Source organism: Dysidea avara, chromosome 11, assembly GCF_963678975.1.
Source record: "Dysidea avara chromosome 11, odDysAvar1.4, whole genome shotgun sequence".
Classification (NCBI taxonomy): Eukaryota; Metazoa; Porifera; class Demospongiae; order Dictyoceratida; family Dysideidae; genus Dysidea; species Dysidea avara.
Genome location: NC_089282.1, coordinates 7,040,559 through 7,067,567, shown reverse-complemented (window position 1 = coordinate 7,067,567; position 27,009 = coordinate 7,040,559). Strand labels below are relative to the sequence as shown.

General features: G+C 39.7%; 1 protein-coding gene across 2 annotated transcripts; it reads left to right on the top strand.

Moving 5' to 3' along the window:
• The first annotated feature begins 632 nt into the window (after window positions 1–632).
• LOC136237834 (protein NLRC3-like) lies at window positions 633–27,009 on the top strand. 2 transcript variants are annotated; one of them, XM_066028052.1, is made up of 4 exons: window positions 633–746; window positions 842–1,132; window positions 2,677–2,712; window positions 25,253–27,009. In XM_066028052.1, the coding sequence occupies exons 1-4, from the start codon at window positions 716–718 to the stop codon at window positions 27,007–27,009; spliced, it is 2,115 nt and encodes a 704-aa protein (XP_065884124.1). In that variant the 5' UTR covers window positions 633–715. The 2 variants fall into 2 exon arrangements, with proteins under 2 accessions (XP_065884124.1, XP_065884125.1); XM_066028053.1 differs by lacking the exon at window positions 842–1,132 and having other exon boundaries at window positions 634–746.

Below are 27,009 nucleotides of genomic sequence, written 5' to 3'. Positions count from 1 at the left end.
TAATAAGGCTTTATAGCGTATAATAATAACTGTTGTCCCTAGCAACCTGAATTTCCCTTTATTTTTAGGTGATAATATCTGAAGTAACTTCTCCAAATTTTGAAAGGATAGCATATATCTGTCATAAGATATGACATTTTGAAATTTGCGATTTTCCCATACATATCTATGTAAGGGGGCTACAGTTGCCCCTTCTGGGCAATCACAAAAATCAGGTATTTCAACGTATGCAAAAACCTAAAATTCAAAAGTACACATATCTCAATTTTACTTAATTTGTAGGTGTGAATGTCAACAATAACCTCTCTAAGTTTTAAATGGATAGCATATATAGGTCATAAGATATGACATCCTTTAAATCCCATGATTTGTGTGATTACCGAGAAGGGGCAACTGTTGCCCCTCTCATTGACAATGCATGGGAAAATTGAAACTTCAAAATGTCATATCTCATGACTTATATATGCTATCCTTTTAAAACTTGGAGAGATGACTTAAGACATTGACACCTACAAATAACATAAAATTTAGGTTGCTAGGGGCAACGGTTGATTTTTTTTGTTATGAAATTTGTCTATTAATAAGCACCACTCCTAACTTGGCGCTCGAAATTGGCGCTATTATGGTGGGAGGGGTGATTTTATTGTTATTATTATTAAGTGCTTGTAGATTTCTGGTCACTGATATTAAAACGTAACATGCGTAACAAAGGAAGATGACAGATTTGCTTTCAGACAAGCCTACAAGTAAGGTTGCAAGCCGCTGCCGTGCAGTATTCGTGTGTGTTTACGTTCCGGCGTGCCTTTTACTGTGACGTTCTTGTTTGTCTTTAAATATATAGGTCGAGCTCTCAGCCGGCCTGCAATGAAAGATTTAAATCGACACGTAGTGCAGGAGGTTGCCACAAAATGGTACGAACTTGGCCTTGAGTTACTGGATACGAAGCATGAGAATTCATTAGAGATCATTGAAAAAGACAACAGATCCAGTGTTGAGTGCTGTTGTAGAAAAATGTTGATCAAGTGGTTGGAGACTTCTGGTACTAAGGCCACTTGGGACCAGTTGATAAATGCTTTGAAGGTTATTAGAATGGATAACACGGCTAGTAAGGTCGAATCACTTTTGTTGCAAGGTAAAAATTAAGGCAGTGGATACTGAACCGAAAGTCGGTTCAATAAGCCGTACTAGCTATTGAACCGACAGCACAACTTAGACAAAAAAAGGGTCAATAAACGAACGAGGAAAAAAAAAACAAAAAAAAAAAACAGCCGGAATTTGAACCCTGGGTTACTGGAGCTTTAGGCAAGCTGATGCTAACCACTGTGCTACCATTGCTAGCTAGGCATCTTTCCTACTTTTGCATCTTATAAATGCTACTCAAGTAGTCTCAGTATAAAGAAGAACATAACCTAAAGGTGAAGAAGAACCAAAGCTGGACCTAACCCTAACGCTAGTACTACTTTTCTCGTCCCCTAAAGTCAAATGCTTGGGGCAACTACTAGATGCGAAAATAAAAACCTTTCGGTTCAGTAACCACTTCTAAAAATTAAACTTTGTTGAGATAGCTAGCCACTGTGCAGAGACTCAAAACATTGTGCAAGATTTTGTATATCATTGATTTTTAGAGCTAGCCCCAAAGCTACCAGCCAATTTTTAACAGCATTGTGTGGTACGGTGTGATTTGGCTATCTTTTGAAGTTTTAATAAACTGTTAAAGGAATTAATTAAGAATGCTGAATGCAGTAAAGCTGAATGCTGAACACCAAGTGCATGAGCTGTCATTGCCTGTCAACTCTGTAAGTTGGCACCAGCAACTTGGCATGTACTCACCCAAACTTCCCTAGGACAGTGGCACCTATATGCTTTACAAGAAAACTTACACACTGTTTAGCTACCCTGTAGCCTTTTCACTGGATAAACGGCAATGATCCTTCACGGAACCTTTCTTTCAGCACCTTGCTTGGCAATAGTTGTTGCCAAGGTAACTTACCAAAATTAATTAAATTTGCTATAAGGGAATATTATAGCCAATCTACCTGTCTAAAGCAGCCACTTGCCTATTAAGGTCAAAAATTTTGAAGGTGACTGGCTTAGACAGGCTCCACTGTAGTTGCCAAAACATGTACGTATATGTTATGCATTAAAGCAAGAGAAGGAGGGGCCATGGCCACCCCCACTTTTATGGGACAAGAAAAGATCGAGATACTCTAATAGAACAGTCAAGATCTAGATATTCTAATAGAGCAGTTACAGTATTCAGAGAAGCAGTGTAGCAAGCTACTTAGCGTAGTTTAAATAAGGAATATAGTTGGTGGAGGGCAGCTATTGTCAGCCGGTATAGTAACCTTTTTTAAAGTCTTCAGCTTACAGCTGGCCTGGCCTGCTCCACCACCACTGAGTGAACTATTATTAACTCTTGATTAAAGTATTTGCTTAGTTCTATTTATTACTAAATACCAAATTTTACCAAATATTGTGACTGTTTTATGATAATGCACAAATGATTATAGCCATTGCATGCATATTTCACAGCAAGCTACTAAGTAGCCTGGTATACAACCTATGATACATGACCATAATTTTACTAAACTAATTTTGTAATTAGCTTTTATATTTAGATATACTACTGCATGTAATGAAACCCAGAGTCACATTTTGTTTTGTAATCACTAATAGGTCATGTGTCATCACCCTCTGAAAGTGTATGTAAAGGTGAGGAAATGTAAATGTGTCAGTTGTATATAGCATCACTGACCATTTTTAAAGTGGTTTACTGTATTTTTGCTACGTATGTATCAATATCACTGCTACCTGCCTTACGGTGCACCTATTGTGTAAACTGTACATTCCAATCCTCCACCCCTTCAGAAATTTGTCGGTATCTGCAAAGAACCCACTCTACTCCTGATAAGTACATAGAAAATTACTGACTGTTAATGTGATTAAGACAGAATTTTAGTCTATTCTGCCAAAATGGAGAAGAGAAACAGCCAGTATGCTTGAAGACATGGGGTTATAGCTACATGTTAATCAGAGAGATCGGAATCAAATTGGTGTTTAGGCTGTAAAGGTCACTGGCCAAAGGTCAAATCTGCAATGGCACTATATTAAAAAGAAAATGGTATAAGAAGTAAAATTTATGTGGAAAGTTTCATAATTACATCACAAATGACACATTGTTTGAACATGCTGCTCTACTATATACATTTTTAACCATATGGCTCCAAGGTAATGTTTGCCCATGTCCTAGACATGTTTTCCCCTCGTTTTGCTTGCATTTCACTCACGTTTTGCCCATGTTCTGTACGCGTCTCACATGTCCATATAAAATTACACTGTAGCCACGTATAGAGTTCTATAGCTGTGCGTACTTGTCGCAACACAAGTTTAGTCACAGTACAAATTGCGAGAGGACATGACTTGCCCTCAATATGCACAGACTTTGCTTGCATCTTTCCTGTATTTCAGATGCGGGTGAACATTACCTTGAAGCTGAGCTGTACCATACCTTTTATGCACAACTTATAAAGATGAACTTTCTGCTCATAGTTACTTGGCATCCAAAGCAGGTAATGGCATATAGAAAAATCATGGACTCATCATCTGGTAACTCAAATATGTACAATGTTCATTACAGTATGTTGAAACACTGTATGGCTTAGGAAAACTCACTAAAAATTAAAGTTACACTCCACACACAAACAGTTTGTGGATTAAACTGTTGTTAACCAAACCTGGGTTTGGTCCTAGGTGACAACATCTTTTTCACACACTGCACTATTTTCTTGTTTTCTGTGCACCTATTGTGTGCATACATTTTTATCCACTAATTTTTATGTTTCACAGCATTGGTGTACACTGCCTTACATTTTTAACTCAATCGAATTTTGTGTGTATGCATGTATGTCTCTGTGTTTGTCCCATAATATCCAAATAAATATTCTGTGTACCCAGGCACATTTGCATGTGGGAGGGTGGTCCATTTCAATATGAGATTGCCAGCTTTTAAAGCCATTATTTTCCTGGCACAACCCATAGTAAGCAGCATGAAAGCTTACTTAAGTACGTACCTTGTTCATTTAAGTTGCAGAAATAGCACAAATATAACTTTGTGCCAACTTGAAAATACACTGACACGGGCTTACAAGAAGGCTTTTACTGAACCTGTGCAGTAAGTATATGATGGAACTTTTGTGTGAGCTCTTTTCAGTCCAACACCTCTGAGGAGGCAGTCAACACAGGGGCCGTGGACGAAATGGCAGACGATTCTGTCCCACTATTTAACCAGCTACTCACTAACAACAACAATAGCCTGGTGATCCAGAACACCGGCTCTGCCGGTAGCCAGAGCTCCTAGTGAGCCAAGGAAATGGACAACCAGGACCCACTCGGCTAGATGGCAATGATCCAGAGGCAGGAACTAGGCCAATTAACATTGTCCCTGTGACTAAGCTGACTAATAAGTTTCTGACCAACACTTTCACCCGTAAGATGACCAGTGCTGAGAGACGTGAGCTGTATAGCCACTAAAAACACTCTACCTCAGAACAAACTGACGAGAGCCCCCTTTCTCAATACTATGATGGCTTCAGAGTTCTGGAGTAAAGCGAAATCTACTGACTGGTCCCTGTTTACCCTACAAGGGTTGATCTAGGAGGCTATTGGTCCACTCAATCAGCTTCTAGAGGTACTGAATATAGCCAATGCAGCTAACAAGACCTCGCAAATTAGGAGATCCAGGATCCTGGAGAAGTACAAGGAGCTGGTACCTTTCGCCATGACTCAGGAGAGAGATTGGACCAGTGCAGCCCCTCGACTGTTTGGACCCCTCCCCACTGAGGCAGGGAAAGGACCAAAGTCATGGAAGCAGCCACCGTACTCTTAACCTGCCAACTTCAAAAAGATTTACCCTTTGGGGAAGAGAGTTCCTCCTAAGAAATGACTAAAAACTGTTCTGCAAAGAATGTTGTAATATTGCCAAATTTAATTGTTGTTGTCAAAGGCTCATTTTTCCACCTCAGACAGAGAGTTCTCTGAGGGTGGCAGACAAATTGGCCGACTTTGTCAACATTTGGAAGGTGTTGAAAAGGATAGTTGGGTACTACAGGCTTTCAAATACCATTTGTAGGGCAACCAATACAGGAAAGAAAGCCAAGAGTGCCTTCCTTCTCATCAGAGCAACTAGCTCAAATATAGGAGGAAGTCTTCTCCCTGTTGGAGAAAGGGGCCTTAACTGTAGTAGGCAGTCACTCCCCTCAGACAGAGTTCTGTCCCTGGTCCCCAAAAAGAATGGACAAATGAGCCCAGTAATCAACCTCAACCCCTCACTTTAAAATGAAAGGCTTAACCACTCTCCGAGACCTGCTGAGGCACAGAAATTGGTTGGTAAAGGTAGACCTGAAGGATGCCTACCTCATGATATACGTACCAGTGCATCCAGATCATCAACGGTTCAGCATAGAGGGAGTAAACTACCAGCTCACCTGCCTTCCTTTTGGGCTAACATGTGCCCATGGGGGACCAGAATGGTCATTTATATTGATGACATCATAATTATTATACGGAGACTGCAGTACAAGCAGCACAGCACCGGAGGTGTTAACTCACATCCTTCAATGCCTGGGCTTCATCATCAATACTGAGAAATCAATTATGACCTGAACTAGAATTCCTGGACATGGTGGTGAACACCAGCACTCTGCTGGTTTCTTTCCCAGCTGACAAGGTGAAGTAGATTCAGGCAGAAGCAGTCAGGATATCCAACATGACTACTTTGTTGGCCTCCTGTCTCATTTTCAGGAGAAGTTCAGTCCAGCAACCCAAGTTATCTATGTGACCCCCTTGACCCTCTGACAAGCTTCTCTGGAAGTGGAACGAACATCTATCCAGGAAACCTCTCCAACAGAATCCAGAGCATGTGACCATCAGCTTTGATGCCTCACAGCTGGACTGGGGAGCATGTGCAGAGACATGCACGGGGGGTGCCTGGTCTGTGCAGGAACAAGCTATGCACATCAACTCCTAGCAGCCACACTTGCATTAAAGATCTTCCTGAAGGGAACCTCAGGAATCTTGATACTCTTTCAACTGGACAATGCCATAGCAGTGGCATACATCAATAACATGGGAGGCACAGTGTTGTGCCAGTTGACAGGACTGGCGAAAGAGCTATGGATGTGGGCTCTAGACAGGGACATTGCCCTATCAACCCAACACATTCCAGGTGTGTCCAACACCATAGCAGACATAGGATCCCAGACAGGTCAAACTGGATGCTCTACCCATGCATATTTCAAGCCATTAAGGAAGCCTTCGGGCCACTATGTGGACCTACTGTATTTGCCTCCAAACTGACGTACCAGATACCTTGCTTCTTCAGCTGGAGACCAAACCCTCTGGAGGAGGCAGTAGTTGCATTCCAGCAGGACTGGGGCCATCTGATGGGGTTTACCTACCCATCATAGTGCTAAAATTGTGGAGGGCCAAGTCAGTCCACTCCTATGACCCACATATATAATAGTTATATGGGCACAATGTGGAGTCCATGAAATTTATAAACCCTCTCGCTCGTGCGCTACTAAGGGCCTGAGGGTTTATAAATTTCATAGACTCCACATTGTGCCCATGTAACTGCTTTAGACTCTATTTAACATTACATTCGGATTACTTACCTCATCCACGGCTGTTTCTGCTGTAGGCTTGGCAAAAGAGGCTGGTTTTCTTGCAATAATACTAGCGCCATGGCAACTATGCATCCTAACGTGACAATAATCGCGCTCGTTAAATCACTGCACATGAACAATGCATAGCGATTGGATAAACCTAGATTTTAAGCATATGTAATATTGTGCCTGAAGGCGTGGAGTATAATTATTAGAAAACAAGGTGGAGTATATGAGATTTATTACCCACCCAAAACAGCCTAAATAGAGTCTAATTGAAAGTGAACCATGTGGTGTGCTGAAAACGGTTGCCAACCTGCTTCAGGACCCACCTCTGATGTAGCAAATTTTCTAGCAGAACTACACAAGCAAAGGGGCTACCAGTCAAGCTCTCTGAATGCCTTCAGGTCTGCCATCTCTTCTGTTCATGACCATGCAGGTAGACGGTGTTATGATAGGGAAGCACCCCATGATATGCTGAGTGCTCAAGGGAGCTTTCAGTGCCAGATTACCCCTGCCATGTTATACAGCCACCTGGAACATGCAGACTGTCTCACATTACTTGGAGAGCTTGGGACCCTCCCCATCTCAGTCACTCAAGCCTCTCACCTCCAAGATGACAATGCTATTGGCATTAACCAGGCCATCTTGCTCTGTAGATTAGTCTTCTTTGCAGACAGACCATCAACAGTTTAGCCCCGAAGGCGTGGTGTTTTCCTAGCAGTACTAGCAAAGCAATCAAGACAAGGAAAGCCACTTGATTTTTGCCTTCCCACATAACCTGTAGCTATGTCCAGTAGAGACCCTCAAATAGTACGAGGCTGCAACCTTTAAACTTAGACCCCGCAATGTGAGCAACTTGTTTGTTGCCATGGTCAAAGCCACACAAACCTGTATCCTTACCAACCGTAGCCCGGTGGTTGCCGGAAGTGCTTAGAATTGTTGGAATCAGTGTGAGTGTTTTCTCAGGCCACTCAGTACGAGGCACCATGATTTCAGCTGCTGCAGATGCTGTTATGACCACAAATGCCTCATGCAAGGTAGCAGACTGGAGCTCAAAGTCTTCAGAAGGTTTACTACCATCCAATAAATAACCCAACATTTGGGAGATTGGTACAAGCCTCTGGCTCCACTGAAACATAGAGGTCGTGTGGACTGGGGCTCAAGAGTAGCTTAGAAACTACAGACAACACCATCGATATGTGAGACTGAGCCTTCCAAAATATCATTTCCAAATGGTCCAGATCATGCAATAATTGCATGCTATTTTGGAATTGTATGAAGAAGGTGATCAATTGTCCCATCAGTTTGCTTTCAATAGGTCGAATGTAGTTGGGTATTTATAGGGCAGTTTATGTGCATGCATAAGCCATGCACATTACATAGAACTGAACTACCAACAAGCTGTAGATATTTGAAATTAGGCCAAACACCATTGATATGTTCGATTTCACCCTTTTCATATAGTTACAAAATAGCATGCAATTATTGCATAATCTGATCCTATTGGAAATCAAACAAGGTAGTAATGAGGTTGCCTACACCTGCAGCAATTCTAATTTAGCAGTAATGGTTTAACCCTTAAAGGCACATAAGCCACTATAGTGCCAATATAAAAACACAGAAAATGCATGATGTTTAACCAACAACTGTTTTCATAACAGAAAGTGTTATATACTTACAGATATCAATAATAAAAGAGTTCGTACTGTTTCTCCTTGTGTTTTCACGGTCTTCTTCATCTGGTTTCAGTTGAAAATTCTGCTGCAAACAAATCACCCTCAGCTATGAACAGATCACCCTGTAGAGAGTTCAGCTAGAAACAAGTCACCCTGTAGAGAGATCAGCTACAGGTAGAAACAAGTCATCCTGTAGAGAGTTCAGCTACAAACAAATTACCATGTAGAGATTTCAACTACAAACAAATTGCCTTGTAGAGAGTTCAGCTACAAACAAATCATCCTGTAGAGAGATCAGCTAGAAACAAGTTACAGAGATCAGCTAGAAGAAGTCACCTTGTAGAGAGCTCAGCTACAAATCAACTACCTTGTAGAAAGTTCAGCTACAAAGAAACCATTCTGTACAGAGTTCAGGTACAAACAAGTCACCCTACAAAGAGATTAACTGGCTACGATTATGCATTACGACGACACCCTAATACCTACCTAGGTTTGCCCTCCCCGTGCTGGGTAAGGGACTGCTCGTTACCGCCTCCCCAACGGCTCACGTGACCTCAATAGGCTTGGGTGAGACACATGGGTGTCAATGCCCACTGTACCCAACACCAGTCTTAGTGTATTGCCTAAGCTCATTACACCAGAATTCAGACATACCCCTGGGAGAGGAGAGGTGGGAGAAAACTAGTTCGCACTTTTGCCTTGTGTATGTTTATTGTTCCGTGCACGTGATGCCAGACAGCCTGCCACCATTTCCGTCCTCTATCTCCGTGACACTTTAAAGAACCGGGCTAAGATCGGCCAGTTAACCTGGGTTAAACTGCATCTAACCTTCATTTAACTGGCTACGATTACGCATTACAGCGACACCCTAATACCTACATAGGTTTGCCCCCGTGCTGGGTAAAGGACTGCTCGTTACCGCATGCCCATGGCCTCCCCAATGGCTCACGTGACCTCAATAGGCTTGGGTGAGACACGTGGGCATCAGTGCCCACTGTACCCAGAGGCTGGGTTACTATGTAATCCAGGCCTCACCCAAGCAACGGGAGTTTCTTTAATTTGTTTTAGTTTGTTTACTCTTTGCTTTGATCCCCAATCATATGCGATCTGGATTCGGGGCCTCAGCATATTTCCCTCAGTTAACCATATGCATGCACCACCATTTTGTCCCACTGTGCTTAGCATGCTATTAGCAACTTTTCAACAACGCAGAGCTGCCGAAACTGAACAATCAACTTTGTTGTCTATATACACCCCCCTTTTGTCATACCATGTAATTAACAACATCCACATACCATCTACCAATTAATCCTAACATACCCATTGATATTTGGAAATAGCCTTCTGAGTGTGCTTTGACACATGTACAGTACTGGTAAACTATTATATAAGTGAAATGCCATCATTTAACATACTGTAATCCATCCCTGTCACTTTTTGCTTATACACACACACTCCTCAGTACAACTGGTTCATTACCTTTTCTACTGTACTGCACTAATTATATTGTCACTGTACATCTGTACCAATGTCAGAGTCCTTGTAGAGTGCATGGTGGTGGACAGTGATCATGTTACCGTAACTGCCCAGTGCTCTGAATGTCAAAGCGGAGGAATTTGACAGTATTTCCACTGGCACCAAGGTAATCTCATCTTCCTCAAACTCATTAGGTTTGTCACTGTAGATTCTCAGTAAACAGTCCTGGATGCTTCTGCCCATGGCATACTGGGGTCTAACTTGACTATTGTATGTATATACATTCTGTTGTGTCTTGCAATTCAGTGAAACCTGTATTGGTACTTCCCAATACTTTTGTTCCTTGCACATTCTTTTGTGGTACGTTTCATTAACTTGTACATGTTAGATGGCTTAATACATCACTTTATCTAGCCTAGTTATCCACCATCATTATACTAAAAACGGAAAGAATACTAATAACCCAATCGTGTACTTAATGACTTCCCTCTTTCAAAGAACAGTATTGCATTTTCTATACACGTATGGCTTTAACTTGTTTCGCACCTCTCACCTAGATTACTACCTCTCTCTAGCACTCCATTTATACTGTCCCGAATTACTTTCAGCTCATGTCAATGACCTCAAACTAACCTTCGATTGCCCTGTCAAGAGCTGGGATTGCATGTGCCAGTAAATAGTGGGCTTGACCTAGCACATGATGGCTCAAAGGGGAGGGGTGTTTATCGATGTAATAACTGTGCTGAAATTTTAGTGATGATGTGACATTACGCATTGAGCCTACCTCCATTTACACCACCTGCTTGACTAGACAGATCCTATCAGCATCATGGGGCAAGCCTGTGTAGTTGTAATTGTGCTGTATATGATCTGGTGACTGTATGGCATTGTTTCTGTTATGTAGGTAGTGAGTGGCAGTCACTACATGTATTGGAACATGTTCCTTCAGTAATGAATAACTACCTCAATATTACAATGTAACTATTTAAAATATTTATACACCACTGTGCATTTTATGGTCGAAGTGTCGAAGACTGCGCATTCAGTTCAAGTGGTGAATAATTTGGTGGCTTTTCATCACTATTGTCACTAGGTGCTAACAATGTCATCTTTCAGTTGTAAATAGTCTGGAGTATCACCGGGAAGGTGCACATTATCTTGTAGTTACGTGCTTGCACTTCCACTGCTATCGAAGATCCAATAACGTGCAGGCAGCCTCTTAGCTGGTATTCATTTGTAATCTCTATCCATTGTACTATAAGTCTTTGAAAAATCGCTGTGGCATTGATGATGAGTCAATGACTGACAGCAAATAAGGAAGTTCAGTAATCCATGCCGTTTAACTTTGTGTAATGAACGATGACCGACAGTACAAATAAGGAAGCTCAGTAATTTATGCTGTTTAACTTTGCCGTGGCATCCATTATGACAAGTACAAATAAGGAAGTCCAGTAATCTACACTGTTAATTACATCTGTGACATTGACGATGACTGACACTACTTTGTATATTATTGTGTCCTGGTATGACACTAAAGAACTTATATGGTTTTTTCCCCGTATTTAATCGTGAAGTTGCCGTGTAATGAATGATGACTGGAAGTTTTCGTATTTGATCGTAAATTGCCGTGTAATTGACGATGACTTATGGCTCTCTCACTAGTGTGGGGCTCGCCCCAATTAACTGACATGCATGGTAGGTAAGTTGTCCTATAAGTGCAACATACATTGACCAATTTCTGTCCAGATGAGTGCGAGTGGTAAAATAGTGGTATCCGCTTCGTGTTGTTGGAAGGTGTTTGGGGATCTCAGCTTTTATTAAATGGCTAAATATGTCACTTACTATGATGCTGCTGGTTGAGTGGACACAGACGAATTGTTTAAGATAGGCATGACGATTGTAGCTTGGTTTTTTGAGTCATTATTCGATGAAATATGGTGGCGAGTTTGAGGATTGTAAAATCACTTGCACAATGCTTATGGTGTATTTTCAAGCGTTTTCCTGGTAATTCAGTCTATTGAGAAGTGTTCTAGTGTATCCTTTCACTGTTTACATAATGTTGAAGAGGTTAAAATCTTTCGTATTAGTAAAATCGCCAGGAGGTGGCCAGTTTTATGGGAAACGTTTACGATTACTAACAGAAGACCGTATATTAAAGTACAATGCGGATTGGCAGTGTTGATAAGTGTTAACGAAGTTGGTACGCAATCCCAGTTACATAGTATATAATATCTATGATGTAATTGACCATCTTTGCGGTTGAGCTGGCCTTCCTTGACTGCTGGCACGTTAGCTCAGCACATAATTGACCATCTTTGCGGTTGAGCTGGCCTTCCTTGACTGCTGGAACGTTGGTTCAGTACATATACTGACAATTTTCAATTAACGTTTACAGGCCCAGCACCCCTATTATTTCTAGTCTAATTGTGGTTTCGATACCATCCTGCGTTGTTCGACCCTTTCACAGCCCCCACCTTTATCCCTCGCTCTTTCGCCCCGTGAACACAACTGTATTGTCATCCCTCTGCCATATGGCTACAGGGAGAAACCCTTTGCTTCTACTTACCTCGTGACGGTTGGTGGCCAAGCGAGTCAGTCTCGCTTGTCCGGCTCTGCTTTTGTGAGGCCTTCACTAAGCTACTCTTGGCCTGACTCCTGTTTTCTTTGAGCAGCATCTTTGCTGACAATTTTCTGCCATTCTCTCTACTCAGTTCCTCGTTATCCGCTGTAGCCGACCGACTATCCCACACAAGTGTCTTCCTCTTGTTGCTATCGCTCTTCTACTGTACTGTCTCACTGAAAGGAAACTAGTTCGCACTTCTGCCTCGTGTATGTTTATTGTTCCGTGCACGTGACGCCGAATAGTCTGCCACCATTTCCGTCCTCTATCTCTGTGACACTTTTAGAGAACCAGGCTACGATCGGCCAGTTAATCTGGGTTAAACTGCGTCTAACCCTCATTCAGCTAGAAACAAGTCAGTCACCCTACAAAGAGATCAGCTAGAAACAAGCCACCCTGTAGAGAACTCAGCTACAAATGGATCACCTGTAGAGAGTTCAGCTATGAACAGATCACCCTGTAGAGAGTTCAACTATATAGAAACAAGTCATGTTGTAGAGAGATCAGCTAGAAACAAGTCACCCTGTAGGGAGATCAACTAGAAGAAGTCACCTTGTAGAGAGTTCAGCTTCAAACAAATCACCCTGTAGAGAGTTCAGCTACAAACAAATCATCCTGTAGAGAAATCAACTAGAAACAAGTCACCTTGTAGAGAGTTCAGCTATGAAGAAACCATCCTGTAGATAGTTCAGTTATATATACAAACAAGTTACCCTACAGAGAGATCAGCTAGAAACAAGTCACCCAGTAGAGACTCAGCTACAAACAAATCACTCTGTAGAGATTTCAGCTATCAACAGATCACCCTGTAGAGAGTTCAGCTAGATACAAGTCACCCTATAGAGAGATCAGCTGCAAACAAATCACCCTATAGAGAGTTCAGCTACAAACATGTTACCCTGTAGAGAGATCAGCTACAAACAAGTCACCCTGTAGAGAGATCAGCTAGAAATAATCACCTTGTAGAGAGTTCAGCTACAAACAAATTACCCTGTAGAGAGTTCAGCTACAAAGAAACCACCCTGTAGTTCAGCTACAAACAAATCACCCTGCAGAAGTTTCAACTACAAACAAATCACTCTGTAGAGAGTTCAGGTACAAATAAATCATCCTGTAGAGAATTAAGTTACAAGCAAATCACCCTGTAGAGAAATCACCCTGCCGCTTGGTCTTGGCACCAAATTCACCTGGATTGTTGTTATTAAAATTTTTATCATTAACCTATATACCATCACAGCCATTTCTTGGCTGCCACCTTGGATTTCACATCTTTTTTCACTGTGGTCTTTTCCCATTAATCTACCATCACAGCCATTGGTTGCTGAACTCTCTACACAGTGACTTGTTCTCAGAATTCTCTACAGAGTGACTTCTTTGTAACTGAACTCTCTACAGGGCGCATGACTTGTTTATAGCTGAACTCCTCAGTGTGACTTGTAATGTTCTGACTCGAAATTCTACAGCAATATATTTGTAGCTGACCTCTCTACAGGGTGACTTACTTGTAGCTGAACTGTCTATAAGATTAACTGTGTGGAGCTGAACTCTCTACAGAATAACTGGTAATGTAATAGAATTCTATAATGGAGTAAGTCATAACCATAACTGAGTGCTCTATTAGGGTGACTGTTCTATTAGAGTATCTTGATCTCGCATTTGGTATACAGAGTTGGTTTTCGAAGGTGGTTTGTAATCCAATTCTTCTGTACTACTGCAAGGACTTTCTATGATGATTACTCCAGCTACATACCGATTTTCAGCTCATTGCTCTAAGCGGCCTGGTAGGCATGAAAATTATTGGTATTTTTTATTCACGAATCTCAATCACGCATTTGTTACACACCTTCGGTTTCATGTCATATCTCCATGATCTTTATTTCCATTGCTTTCAAACCACCAAAAAGCACTCCTACAATGGTTTATCTGCCCACAAACCGATTTTCAACTCATTCCATGAAGCGGTTTACCCTGTAGGCGTGACAACAAATTGATCTTGTTTTATTATGATTTACACTGTATGATTAAATACGGGTGAAGGGTTTGGGTAAAACTGGGACGGGGACAGGGACGGGGACCAAGAGGAGTAAAACCGGGATGGGGACAGGGGATGGAAACAGTGAAAGTGCTTACTAGGGACAAGGAAATGAAGGGTTACAGTCAGGACTACCTACTAACTATATTCAGAGTGACAGTGGGTGGATAAGACCTGCTTAAGAATGGTTTCTGAGTGGTTTCCAGAACTGGTAAAACAAGATCAAGATACTCTAATAGGACAGTCACTCTAATAGAGCAGTCACCTTAAGCGGAGCAGTCACTTTAAGCGGAGCAGTCACCTTAACCCTAATGCAAAATGATAATAAAGAATCTAATTTTAATACATCCCAAGGATCATTCCCCAACCATTGGGCCTGACTTTTTACAGTTGAGTGGGTGCTTTTTTTTCATTGGGATTTCATGGATCAAGACACACGGTAGTGTGTTGTGCGGCCCAAGAAGCCAGCAAGCCACACCGTGAGTATATTAACAGGAAGAAAGTAAACGTGATTTTCGCACCTTTGTAGCTCCATGATCCCTTATCCAATTGAAACCAAATTTGCTGCGCAAGTGCCTGCACGGTAGGGGAGTCTAGATTCCAAATTAAATTATTTTGAAGAAAATCGCTCCAGCCATTTCCGAGATATGAGCGGCCAAAGTTTGATTTTTTTCTTGGTTTTTTTCTTCTACTTCTTTTCGCACACTTTGCAAAATCTGCCATAAAACACAAATGCGTGCTCCAATCGGGCTGAAATGTGGCACACTTAAAGGGCTCATTAAGGCAGATCTCAGTACCAACTTTGGTAGGATTCCGATGAACGTTCGCGGAGTTACGACCGATTATTCGCGTAAAAAAAGGTCGAAGGTCTGTCACGCCTACAAGGTAAACCACTTGAAGGAATGAGCTGGAAATTGCTATGTAGATGGAGTAGTCATTGTAGGAGTACCTTTTTGTGGTTTAAAAAGAATCGAGATAAAGGCCGTCGAGATATGACACAAAACCCAACTTGTGTCACAATTACGCGATCGATTTTTATGAATAAATAAACCTTTAGTTTTCACGCCTACCAGGCAAACCGCTTAGAGTAATGAACTGAAAATCGGTGTGTAGCTGGAATAAGCATCATGGAAAGTGGTTGCAGTAGTACAGAAGAGTCGGATTACAAATTACTGAGTTATGATTCAAAAGCCAACTACATGTAGCAAATGCGAGATCGAGATACTCTAATAGAACAGTCACCCTAATAGAGCATTCAGCTACGTTTATAACTTAATCACATTGCAAGTTATTCTGCAGGGAGTTCAGCTACAAACAGTTAATCTTATAGATAATTCAGCTACAAGCAAGTCACCCTGTAGAGAGTTCAGCTATGAAAAGATCATCCTGTAGAGAGTTCAACTAGAAGAAGTCACCTTGTAGAGAGTTCAGCTACAAAGAAGCCACCATGTAGAGAGTTCAGCTGTAAACAAATCACCCTGTAGAGAATTCAGCTACAAACTTGTAGAGATATCACCTAGATACAAGTTACCCTATAGGGATCAGCTACAAACAAATCACCCTGTATAAATATGTGTTGGAAACAAATCACCATGTAGAGAATTCAGTTAGAAACAAGTCACTCTAAAAAGAGTTCAGCTACAAACAATGGGAGTTTCAACTACAGTTCAGTTATGTATAAGAAGTCACCTTATTACCTACAGTATGTGATTATCATGCATTGTTAAATATAGAAATATTTTTAATCAGACAAAAAGCTGTACACAAAATTTCTTCCTTTGTTCCACAATTCCTGCAGAAAAGAAAAAAAACAAGTTAAAAAGAAGCACCAAAGCCAGTTTATGGCTGGCTTTGTGGCTTGCAATACAAAAAGAAGTGATATCTAAACCAAAACAGCCAAGCTGTAAAAAAAGAGTGCGGCCCTCAAAAAGGCCAGGATGAAAAAGATGTGAAATCCAAGGTGGCGGCCAAGAAATGGCAGGTTAATGGCAGAAATTTTAATTATGACAATTCAGGTGAATTTGGTGCCGAATCCTAGTGGAGGAGGCAATGCAAATTCACCTGAATTGTCGTAATTAAAATTTTTGCCATTAACCTACCGTCACAGCCATTTCTTGGCTGCCACCTTGGATTTCACATCTTTTTTTCATCCTGGCCTTTTTGAGGGCCGCACTATTTTATTACAGCTTTGCTGTTTTGGTTTAGATATACTTTTCCAGTAGTGTTTGGATCTTTCAGCCTTGTTTATACATAATTTACATTTATAAGTAAATCTTTTGATAACTGGTTTTCAATCCAGGCTTATGTAATAAGCCAGGGCCTAAATACACAGCCATGATTATGTAGAATGGAAGGCATGCCTTAGTGTGCATGAGATGGTGCATTCAGTAAATTCAAATCTACAGGGTCCTGGGGAATGATCCTTGGGAAGCATTAACTATTATTATTTTGCATTGGGGTTAGGATTATTGCTCTATTAAGGTGACTGGTGTATTAGAGTGACTGTTCTATTAGGGTATCTTGATCTTGTTTTACCAGTTTCTGGAACTGAATCACTCAGCCTTGAGAAGGTCTTATCCATCCACTGTCACTCTGCATGTGGTTCCCTAGTATCCACTTTCACTGTTTCTGTCCCTGTCCTGGTTTTACCCCTCTTGGTCCCCATTCCTGTCCCGGTTTAGCCCATCCCCGGGTGAAGGAAAAGCCTGTATACCCAATCAGTGCATTAACATTATACAAAAATAAATCTAAAATCTTATCTAACAGCAGTTTAAAAGTGTTAATTGATGGCAGAGTTAGGTGAACTGTTCCAATCATTAATCACTCTATACATAAGTAATTTGATTTGCATAATAATCTTGAATGTTGCTTAAACATTTTATGCAAATAATTGGTCATAAATCCTGAACCATTCATTGGATTTGCACCACATTTGATACTAGGATTTGCCTTTGGACTCCCTTTATGTGTGCCAAATTTCAAGGCGATCGGAGTACGTGTTTGTGTTTTATAGCAATTTTTGCGAAGTGTGCGAAAAGATAAAGAAGAAAACGAAGAAAAAAATTGAAACTTTGGCCACTCGTATCTCGGAAATGGTCAGGGTGATTTCCTTCAAAATTGCAATGTGAACTCCCCTAGCTGGCGGGAAACTGTGCTACAAATTTGGTTCCAATCGGATAAGGGATCACCGAGATACAAAGGTGTAAAAATGATGTTTTCTTTCTTCCTGTCAATATACCCACAGTGTGGCATGCCGGCTTCTTGGTCCACACAACACACTATTGTGTGTCTTGATGTGATGTTATGTACATTAGCTAGTGATTCTGTTATTGAAACACTATTGTTCTAAGACTTTTTTTTTCCAAATAATCAGCACTATTTGTGACCCGCTGAGCCCAACTTGTTCACATAATTCTGTTTTGTAAGTAAATCACATTGAAACATAGGTGAAAATTTTGTGCTACAAAAATAATTCATGTACATTTTAATGGCTTCTGTAAACAGTGAAACAAGACTTCAACTGAGGATATCTTTGTGTTGTTTCTGTACTGTGAAGCAAATTGTAAGTGATGTGTGTTGGTTTATGACTTAAGGATGGGTGGTAATACATTTTTGAAGGACAGAACAGTATTGAGAAAAAATGCCTCAGTATCACTAAATACCTTGGTATAATTACACTAGTTAAGAGATGGGTATATTACTCCCATACCTGTGATAAGTAAGTTTTCCAAATGAAAGGGCAATTAGAACATGGCATGCATAGATTTTAATGAGGTCTCTAATATCACCATAATATAGAAAGGGAGGGCAATGCTGTATTATCTGGTCGAAACACACTGTGTTGCATCATATCCTGAATACTTCAGTATAATTCTGTACAAATTCATCACTTGGCTTCACTGACTGAAGCACAATGATACATAGGTGTTGAAATTGTGCCAATTTATCAAAGGGAAACATTGTAGTGATTTGTTTCAATATGGACCTTATCCACTTTGATGTCATATTGACAAAATTGCCATGTTAGTGTGGGCACTTCATCACGTTTTATTCAGAGTAACCGAAATGAACTTTGTTTGCGGCTTTCACAACATAGTACTATTGCGTAGTGAAGGTAAGAGGCTAGTTGGCGTGATGTGAGATAATCCCACCAGGGAAAACCAGACCTAAGTTTTGATATGAATACAAAACTACGTGCATCAGTCTTGTGAGTAAGTATGTATGCCTCACCTTGCTCCTTGCTGCTGTACATAAACATTATCATAGCAAAACACTATTTCTCTCAATACACCCGATACAAAGTACCCACACTATGCCCGCCACTTTTAAGGTGTGACATCAATGCGGATAGGGTCCATTGGTACCCTTTCAGTAGCGATATTTTAAGTACGTATAGGACTCCTTCACAAGCACCACCTAAAATGCTGCCTTTAAAAATTATTCTAGTAACATTTTGTGCAACAAAAATCACCTTTACAGACTAATAATAGTCCATCTAACGTTTAATACAGCATTTAAAAAAACAAAAAAAACAATCAAGAAAACACTTGCAGACAGCCAGATATAGAATTTATAAAAATCACCGAAACTCAATTTTTTGTCACAAGGCTGGAGGCCAATTGAAGCAGCACACAGCCACCATTTTATGGCCACAATAACAAACTCATCAGTGAGATGTGCCTTTTGGGGTTTTGGCAAATGTTCCCTCTGTACCTTGTCTTTCCTTTTATCTTCAATCAGGCTGTTCTTCATGCAATATGAAACCATGTCGAAGCATTAATTTTCCCTATCGACATTCCTTGAGCAGCATATTTAGACCCTGAAAACTTATTTAAGTGCTTACCCTCCATAGATATTCAGGATAGGTTCAATACCACAGCTATTAATGCGATCTTGGTTAATTAATCATAACAATCAAGCACTGAGACCATGTCTCTTAACAATCTATTACTCAATCGCGACGATACACCCTGTTATTGTTGGCCTAGCTGTATTCATAATTCTAGCACAATGAAAATATGAAATAGTGACATCCCCTGGTAGATGAAGGCTGACTCGAGATACTCTGATACAGCAGTCACTCTAATAGAACAGTCACAAATGTATAGCTGTACTGTATGCTATAACAAAAAAATATGAAACAAACTAGTATGTTAAATTTTTAAAAATGAAGTAGGGATCCAAGCGATAAAAAGTAGTGAAACAAGCCAAGATGGTATTACAGCATAGCTTGGTGGGAAAATCCCTACTTTTGCATTGAGCAAAAAAAAATTATTATTATAACATACCAATCAGGGGCGGATCTAGGATTTATAAAAGGGGGGGCTAACTCAAGGTATTAATCTCTTGGGTAGAGGTGTGCAAAGCACACTTCCCAGTACGAAGCATGCTAGAACTAAGGAGGTCTGGGGGGCATGCCCCCCCTCCCCAGGAAATTTTTGAATAATAGATACTAAAATACTGCAATTTGGAGACATTTCCACATAAAATTCTTAATATTTTCTGCCTGTAGATATTTTATATACTGCCTTTAGATTATAGGTATGGCTCTCTGAAGCATTTTGTTAATGGAAAAGTTTGGGTAGGTACAGACAACTAAGCACATGATGCACCCTCTCACAATTGCACAACACTGAATAGGTGCATGTTAGAATAATAATGTTGAAAGTGGAAAATTTTGAAATTTGAACAATACAAGATTGAATCTGAGAGCATTTTCAATGGAAATTGTGTACCTGAATTAAGTATTGCCATACATATTAACTACACAAGTAGGTGAATGAAGCCCTTCACTTCATTGTATGTATAGGTGCAGGCAGATTTGGAAAAATTCCATAACAGAACCAACTATATGCTTCCAGTGAATGTTCTATTAGAGTAGTTAGCTGACTGCTCTATTAGAGTATTTTGATCTTGTACACCTCCAATGCTGATCCGGGGCCTTGTTGCATAAACTTTAGCATAAATCCACTGATAATACCTTGGAAAGATGTTTATAAGGTGGTTTTATGAGTATTTGTATTATTATTATAATACTCAGCATATTGATCAAGTAAAGCCTAAAAGTGAAGGGGGGAGCTTCAGCCCCCAAAGCCCCCCCTGGATCCGCCCCTGCCAATGTAGGGATTTTCCCTCCAAGCTATGCTGTAATACCATCATTCATCTCTTGTTTCACTACTTTTTATCGCTTGGATCCCTACTTCATTTGTAAATCAAAAATTTTTTATATACTAGTCAAACAGCGGTGGTACTATTTAAGCAGAGACCGCCTCGAAAATTTTGTGTGCTGCCAAAAATCCTGCCTTTAAAAATCACCCTAGAGACATTTTACGTGATGAAAATCACCTTTACGGAATAGTACTAGTCCATATAATATGCAATACAGCATTAAATATAACAAAGCACTTACAGGTAGCCGGATATAGAATTTAAAATAATAAAACTTGAAGTTTAGCCTGACTGCCTGACCACAGTCGCGCCAAACGAAGCAGCGCACAGCCACCATTTTACGCCACAATAAAAAACTCACTTGTGGGTAGAGGTGTACCGATATGGGTTTTTGGCATGTACCGATATCCGATATTGATGCAACCAAAGAAGCCGATAACCGATAGTCGATCCGATATTTTTTAAGTACACGAAAATGTACAATTACCTACCCTATGTACAACATGTGCATGTATTCATTGCTATACTGTACCTGTGGTGGTATACAGCTTGAGTTTCTGTTGTGCAATCCAGACAATTAGGCACCCACAAATATTTTTATGTATACTCCCATGAAGCCTAAAATGGATATTTCTGCATTACTCCGCATTCTAATGGCTTGTGAGGAAGCTGATACAGCAAGTTTCCTTGGTTATCCTGTGACCCTTCTTTTATTACAAAGGTACTCTATAACTGCTTCATTTGTAAAGACTGAACACTAGAATCGTGTGCATTTATATGGCTTCTCGTAGCGTAGCGCTTGTTGCAGAGTGAACAATAAGCCACTGGCACTAATGAACCACATGAATAACGTAGAAAACCAATGCACAATCCGTTTATGTACAAACCATTGCTACTGTATAAATATCGGTAGTGATATCGGTCCTCCTGCTGTTCTGTACCGATACGGATATTGGTAAAAAATGCCATATTGGTGGCCGATATTGTAGCCGATCCGATTATCGGTACACCTCTACTTGTGGGATGTGAGTGTAAGCCCTCTGCACCTTGTCTTTTATCTTCAATCAGGCTGCTTGTTCTTCTTCATCCAACGAATCCATATCAAGGCGTTAATTTTCCATATCAACACTTTCTTTCAGCAGCATATTGAGATGTCACAGAATTATTTCAGAGTTGCATTTCAGAAACGCTTCAGTCCCAACGCTAGTATAGAAGAGATATATCTGCAACTTCACGATTGGGATAAGTTTGCAACCACGCCCATCAAATAAATTGCTATATAAGTGGAGTAGTAGCGATAGAGTACAGAGACCACATGCACCTATTAACATTCTAGCTACTTACCTATCAGTAAAAAGGATTCTAGTTCTTATCGGTCTAGCTAGCTGCGCACCTTTTTGGCTGACTCGAGATATACTCTAATACAACAGCCACTCTAATACAACAGTCATGTAAGATATTCTACTAGAACAGTCACAAGTTACATTGTAGGTAGCTGTGCTACAACAAAAAAACTAAACAAACTAATATTTTTTAAATTGTTAATTTAAAAAATGAGGTAAGGATCTATGCAATAAAAAGTAGTGAAACAGGAGATGAATGATGCATGCTATTACAGCATAGCTTCCCTACTTTGGCACATTAGCTACAACAATGATTTTATTCAGTGCCAAAGTAGTGACTTTCCTATCGAGCTATGCTGTAATAGCATGCATCGTTCATCTCTTGTTTCACTACTCATTATTGCATAGATCCCTACTTCATTTTAAATTAACAGTTTTTTAAAAAATACTAGTATAATACATTTTGGTGCTGATAGTCACTGTGCAATCTTTGAACGCTCTGTGTTTTGACCAGGTAACACAGGGTTGGATACTCTTCCTCTCTATATTATGAACTCTTGATGTCACTAAGAAGCCTCCTGGTAGTCCTGGGCAATACTGAAAATAATGCTATTTGATATATTTACAAGCTTATATTCATGATATGATTAAATATTGAGTATAATTAAATTCATCAAACTATAGTAACATTACATAACACATTATTGCATCATATTATATCATAGAATGTGAAATGGTGCCAGACAACAGCTGGAATTTACCCATAATTGAATTGTCTTTCCTGTAAGTATATAGCCAGTGCAGGAAACACAACCACTAGCCAGATTTAATCAGGCGATATATACAATACTGGCGATTATATTGTCTAAATGATATTATTGTGGCTGTATAATTTACCTCGATACGATGTATTGTGTAGTTCAGTATCACGATATTGATAGTATATTGAAATATTGCCCAGCACTACCTCCTAGCATATTAGAAATCTCCTTGAGTACCTACTGAGTAGTTTAATCAGACTTCAAGTATGTTCATTGTGTAGTATTTAGCAAAATGTACTTGAAACCTAGTCATAGAGCTTATTTTTGAATATGGGATTTAAAAATACAAATTAAACACTGAGTCATCGGTTAGGAACCAATTTCTTCATTTCTTGCAAGGTGTCAATTCGCAGTAGCGCGATACATGGCTTCCCTACAGTACGTTTGTGAGCAGGAATCGTCCGTATTTTTCATGGTGACTGGATTGATCGTAGAGACGATTCTAACACTGTTCTTTGTATGTAACACTGTGTAATGGGCTGAAAATAGCTGAAAGCAAAGCGTAATGGTGGCTACACTTTCGAAGCAGTAATTGATAGTACGATGCGATCGATGATAATTTAGGAATAGTACCACTACTATAACATACACATGTGAGCTAAAACAATAATTATACTAAATATACAGTCAAGGTGGAAGGGAGATGCTGGGCATAGTGGGGAAGAGGGTAAAGAGGGAAGAGTGGGAACTGATAGGTACTAGTGGATTGAATGAAGAGATGAATGGATGGTAATCATTGGGATAGTGTGTAGCATTAAAGTCAGAAGTCAGTTCATAAACAGATAGATCTGGTCCAGAAAGTGCTAAGGTCTACTACTAACTGTAGGCGGATGATGAAGGGGAAATTCTAATGGGTAGTGAGCTTGATAACTAGAGTGCCTCAAATCATGTGGTTGCCCATCGCACAGAGTTTCAGAAGCAATCCCATCAGCAACAACTAAAGAAAAGTTCACGGTATCTGGGGGTGCCCAAGTTACCAAATGTGAAATCTTCTGCTCTGCAACAGCAGCAATGGCCTCCTCAAGCAACTCAAAATCATTTGGCTATTGGGTGCACGCGAATCGTCATATTTTCGTGCTGACTGGTTTGTTGCAGAGGCATTTCTTCTACTGTTTTTCATCTGTAGCACTGTGTAACGGGCTGAACATAGCTGAAAGTGAAGCGTAATGGCCACTGCACTTCAAAGCAGTATTTGATAACTGAGGCGTGTGCCATTCAGACAAAAACATTAATTCTGGTGCCATCCTTTCTTTTGATGCAGTATGCGTGGGTTCACCAGTCATAATAATGTTACAAAAAGTAAACAAACAAGTTTAAGGAAAATTTCCTAATTTTTCCTTAAACTTGTAATTTTATATTAGAAACCTTGGCTTTGCATCAGTTCCTAAAACTATGAAAAACCTTGGATTGGGTTCCTAACCTATATTTACACCACAAAGTAAGGTTGAAAGTATCTCAGGGTTTAAGAAACTTTGTAGATTTTAAAAACCGAGGTGAAGCTGATGGTTAACATGAAGATTTGGTCACTTGGATGATGGGGACATTCTATATAGATGAAGTCACTTGGTTGGGTTATATGGTGCTTTAAAATCATCACACAAAGTTAACCATAAGTGTAAAAGACCAAAATATAGAAGAGCTGAAGAAACCAAAGCTCTAAAGTTACTTCACATGCAGTGGGAAACAGTACAAGACATTACTTGGATGACCAAACCCAGTTTCAACTCTAACAATGTATCTGTGTGTGTGTGTGTGTGTGTGTGTGTGTGTGTGTGTGTGTGTGTATAAATCATAGTTGGTTGGTTGCAATCAAGCCCAAACATGCCTCCAAAGTGACTCAAAAGGTATTCGTCCTTTCTAGCAGAATGCAAATTGTGTGTGCATGATATCGATTATGTCTTTTGTCTGTTGTCTTTCGTATCCTGGGTCACATCCATCATTAAATTAGTAGTCTACGTGTGCTGAGAGAAAGGTGTAAGAGGGAGCTAGACTTTTACTAGCAAAGTCTACTCCCAGACTTCAGCATGCTTTTCATGCTAGTGTGCCGCATGCTTCCTCTAAATAAACATGACTGTAGTGTTGTGTAACTAGGCCCTGACATCACTGAATTTCTGGCTATTCTTCAGAAAAATCAGAAAAATTGGCAGAAACTCTTTGGAAGTATGTCAGGTCATTTTGAAGGCATGCCAACCTGCATTGTACTCAGCTAATACACTGCCAAGGCACTATGAAGGTAATATGAGTCTTTCAATGTGAAAATGCCTACCCTTGATTCTTGCTGCATTAAAGATATAGGAGTATAAATTTTCTGAATGGTAACTCTGATCAAATATAATGTATGTTGTGATATTTTATGTTCCCACTATTTTATACACTTACCTGGTACCATGGTACCAGGTACATATTTGTGTTATTGTACCAGGTTGTTTTTTTTGGTTTTTTTTTTAATAGATGAGTTAACTGCTCTGTCTGAAAAATTTTCTAAACGTTATAAAAGCACAAGATTTGCTGTTAGTGTGACTGATCAGCCATATGCATCGAATCTGACGAAAAAATACATACATTTAACATTTGTGCAGTGTAGCTCAAGGAAAACACAGGAGCAACTTTTGTCAACAAAAAAAGAGCACTGTACAATAAATATAAAAATGTTTTCTGACTTTGAAAAACACCTTCCTTTAGCCAATAAACTTAATGTGTACTCATCTGCTGGTGATAGAGCAACTAAAAACATTGAAGATTTGTTTGTTTTGCCAAATAGCAGTGCTAGACCAAAATGTGTATTGGTTGAAGGTGCCCCAGGTATTGGAAAAACTGAATTGGTTAAGGAAATAGCATATTGCTGGGCAGAAGATAAATTGTTGACTGATTTTAAAATTGTTTTTGTGTTGCGTTTACGTGATCCTAAAGTGCAGAAGATCAACTCAATTAAAAATTTGATTTTCTATTTTGTCAATAAAGAACTGATTAGTGCTTCACAAGGTACACAAGCTGTTGAGCAGCTACGTGATTCACAAGATGATGTATTATTCTTGTTGGATGGCTTTGATGAATGCCAGAACAAGCTACAAGAAGATAATTTTATTTTGCGACTTATTGACTGTGATATATTACCACATTCAAAAATACTCATCACCTCACGACCAAGTGGATCATACTGTTTACATAATGTAGTTGATAGCATATTTGAAATCCATGGCTTTGATAAGGAGGATCAGAGTTCGTTTATTTCACGCTCATTTGAAGGATTGCCTGAGAAAAAAGGAAAGTTCCAAGATTTCTTAAGTGTGAATATGATTATAGATAGATATTGCTCTATTCCACTGTATTTAACAATTATGATATTTTTATTCAAACAAAATTGTTTACCAAAAACTTTAACAGAAGCTATTGAGAAAATTGTTTTGTATACTATTCATCAAAATTTGAGTAAAATGAAAGTTATTCCTTCGAAATTAGGAAAAATTGCAGATTTACCTGCAGAATACTACGAAGTTGTTTGTCAGCTTTCTAAAATAGCTTTAGATGGTGTTAATACAAATCAACTAGTTTTCACACTTGATGAAATAGAAAAAACGTGCCCGACCATTAAAATTTTTAATAATGGATTGGGTTTATTACAAGCAGTTGAACATTTTCCTGAATCTGGGGCAGTAGGACGCGATATTTCGGTAAATTTCATTCACTACAGCATGCAGGAATTCCTTGCTGCCTACCACATCACTAGATTACCCGATGAGGAGCAACATTCACTGATGAAAGAACCATATAACGATCTTTGCATTTGTGTTAACTCTGGTGTGACATCTTTGCGTGGAGCATTATCCTTATGGCATAACCAGAATACCAATATGTGGTTGATGTATGTTGGTTTAACTGGTGGTGAATCTGTAGCATTTAACAAGTTTGTTCAGGAAACTGAATCTCTGCATGATGGAAATCAAATACAAGGGGATCAAATGAAACTACTGTTGTTGTTTCGATACTACACTGAGGTAAATAACGATAAGATGTGTCGAGCTCTACTAGATGTATTTGATATTAATAACACAATCACTCTTGGGAGCAGAGACTGGGTTAACCACCAAATTGCTTTGTATCCTCACCACATGTTATCTTTGGCGCTGCTGTTGTCGCAGACATCGACAAACTATTGCAAAAGCTTAATTAAAACTTTTAAATACTCTTATTCCACAGGATTCTTTTAA

Excerpts from the sequence above, each read along its gene's own strand:
- LOC136237834 (XM_066028052.1), top strand. The coding sequence starts at position 716 with ATGACAGATTTGCTTTCAGACAAGCCTACAA. Across the intron at positions 747-841 it reads GCTTTCAGACAAGCCTACAA|GTCGAGCTCTCAGCCGGCCT; the intron begins GTAAGGTTGCAA and ends TTAAATATATAG. Across the intron at positions 1,133-2,676 it reads CGAATCACTTTTGTTGCAAG|GTCATGTGTCATCACCCTCT; the intron begins GTAAAAATTAAG and ends AATCACTAATAG.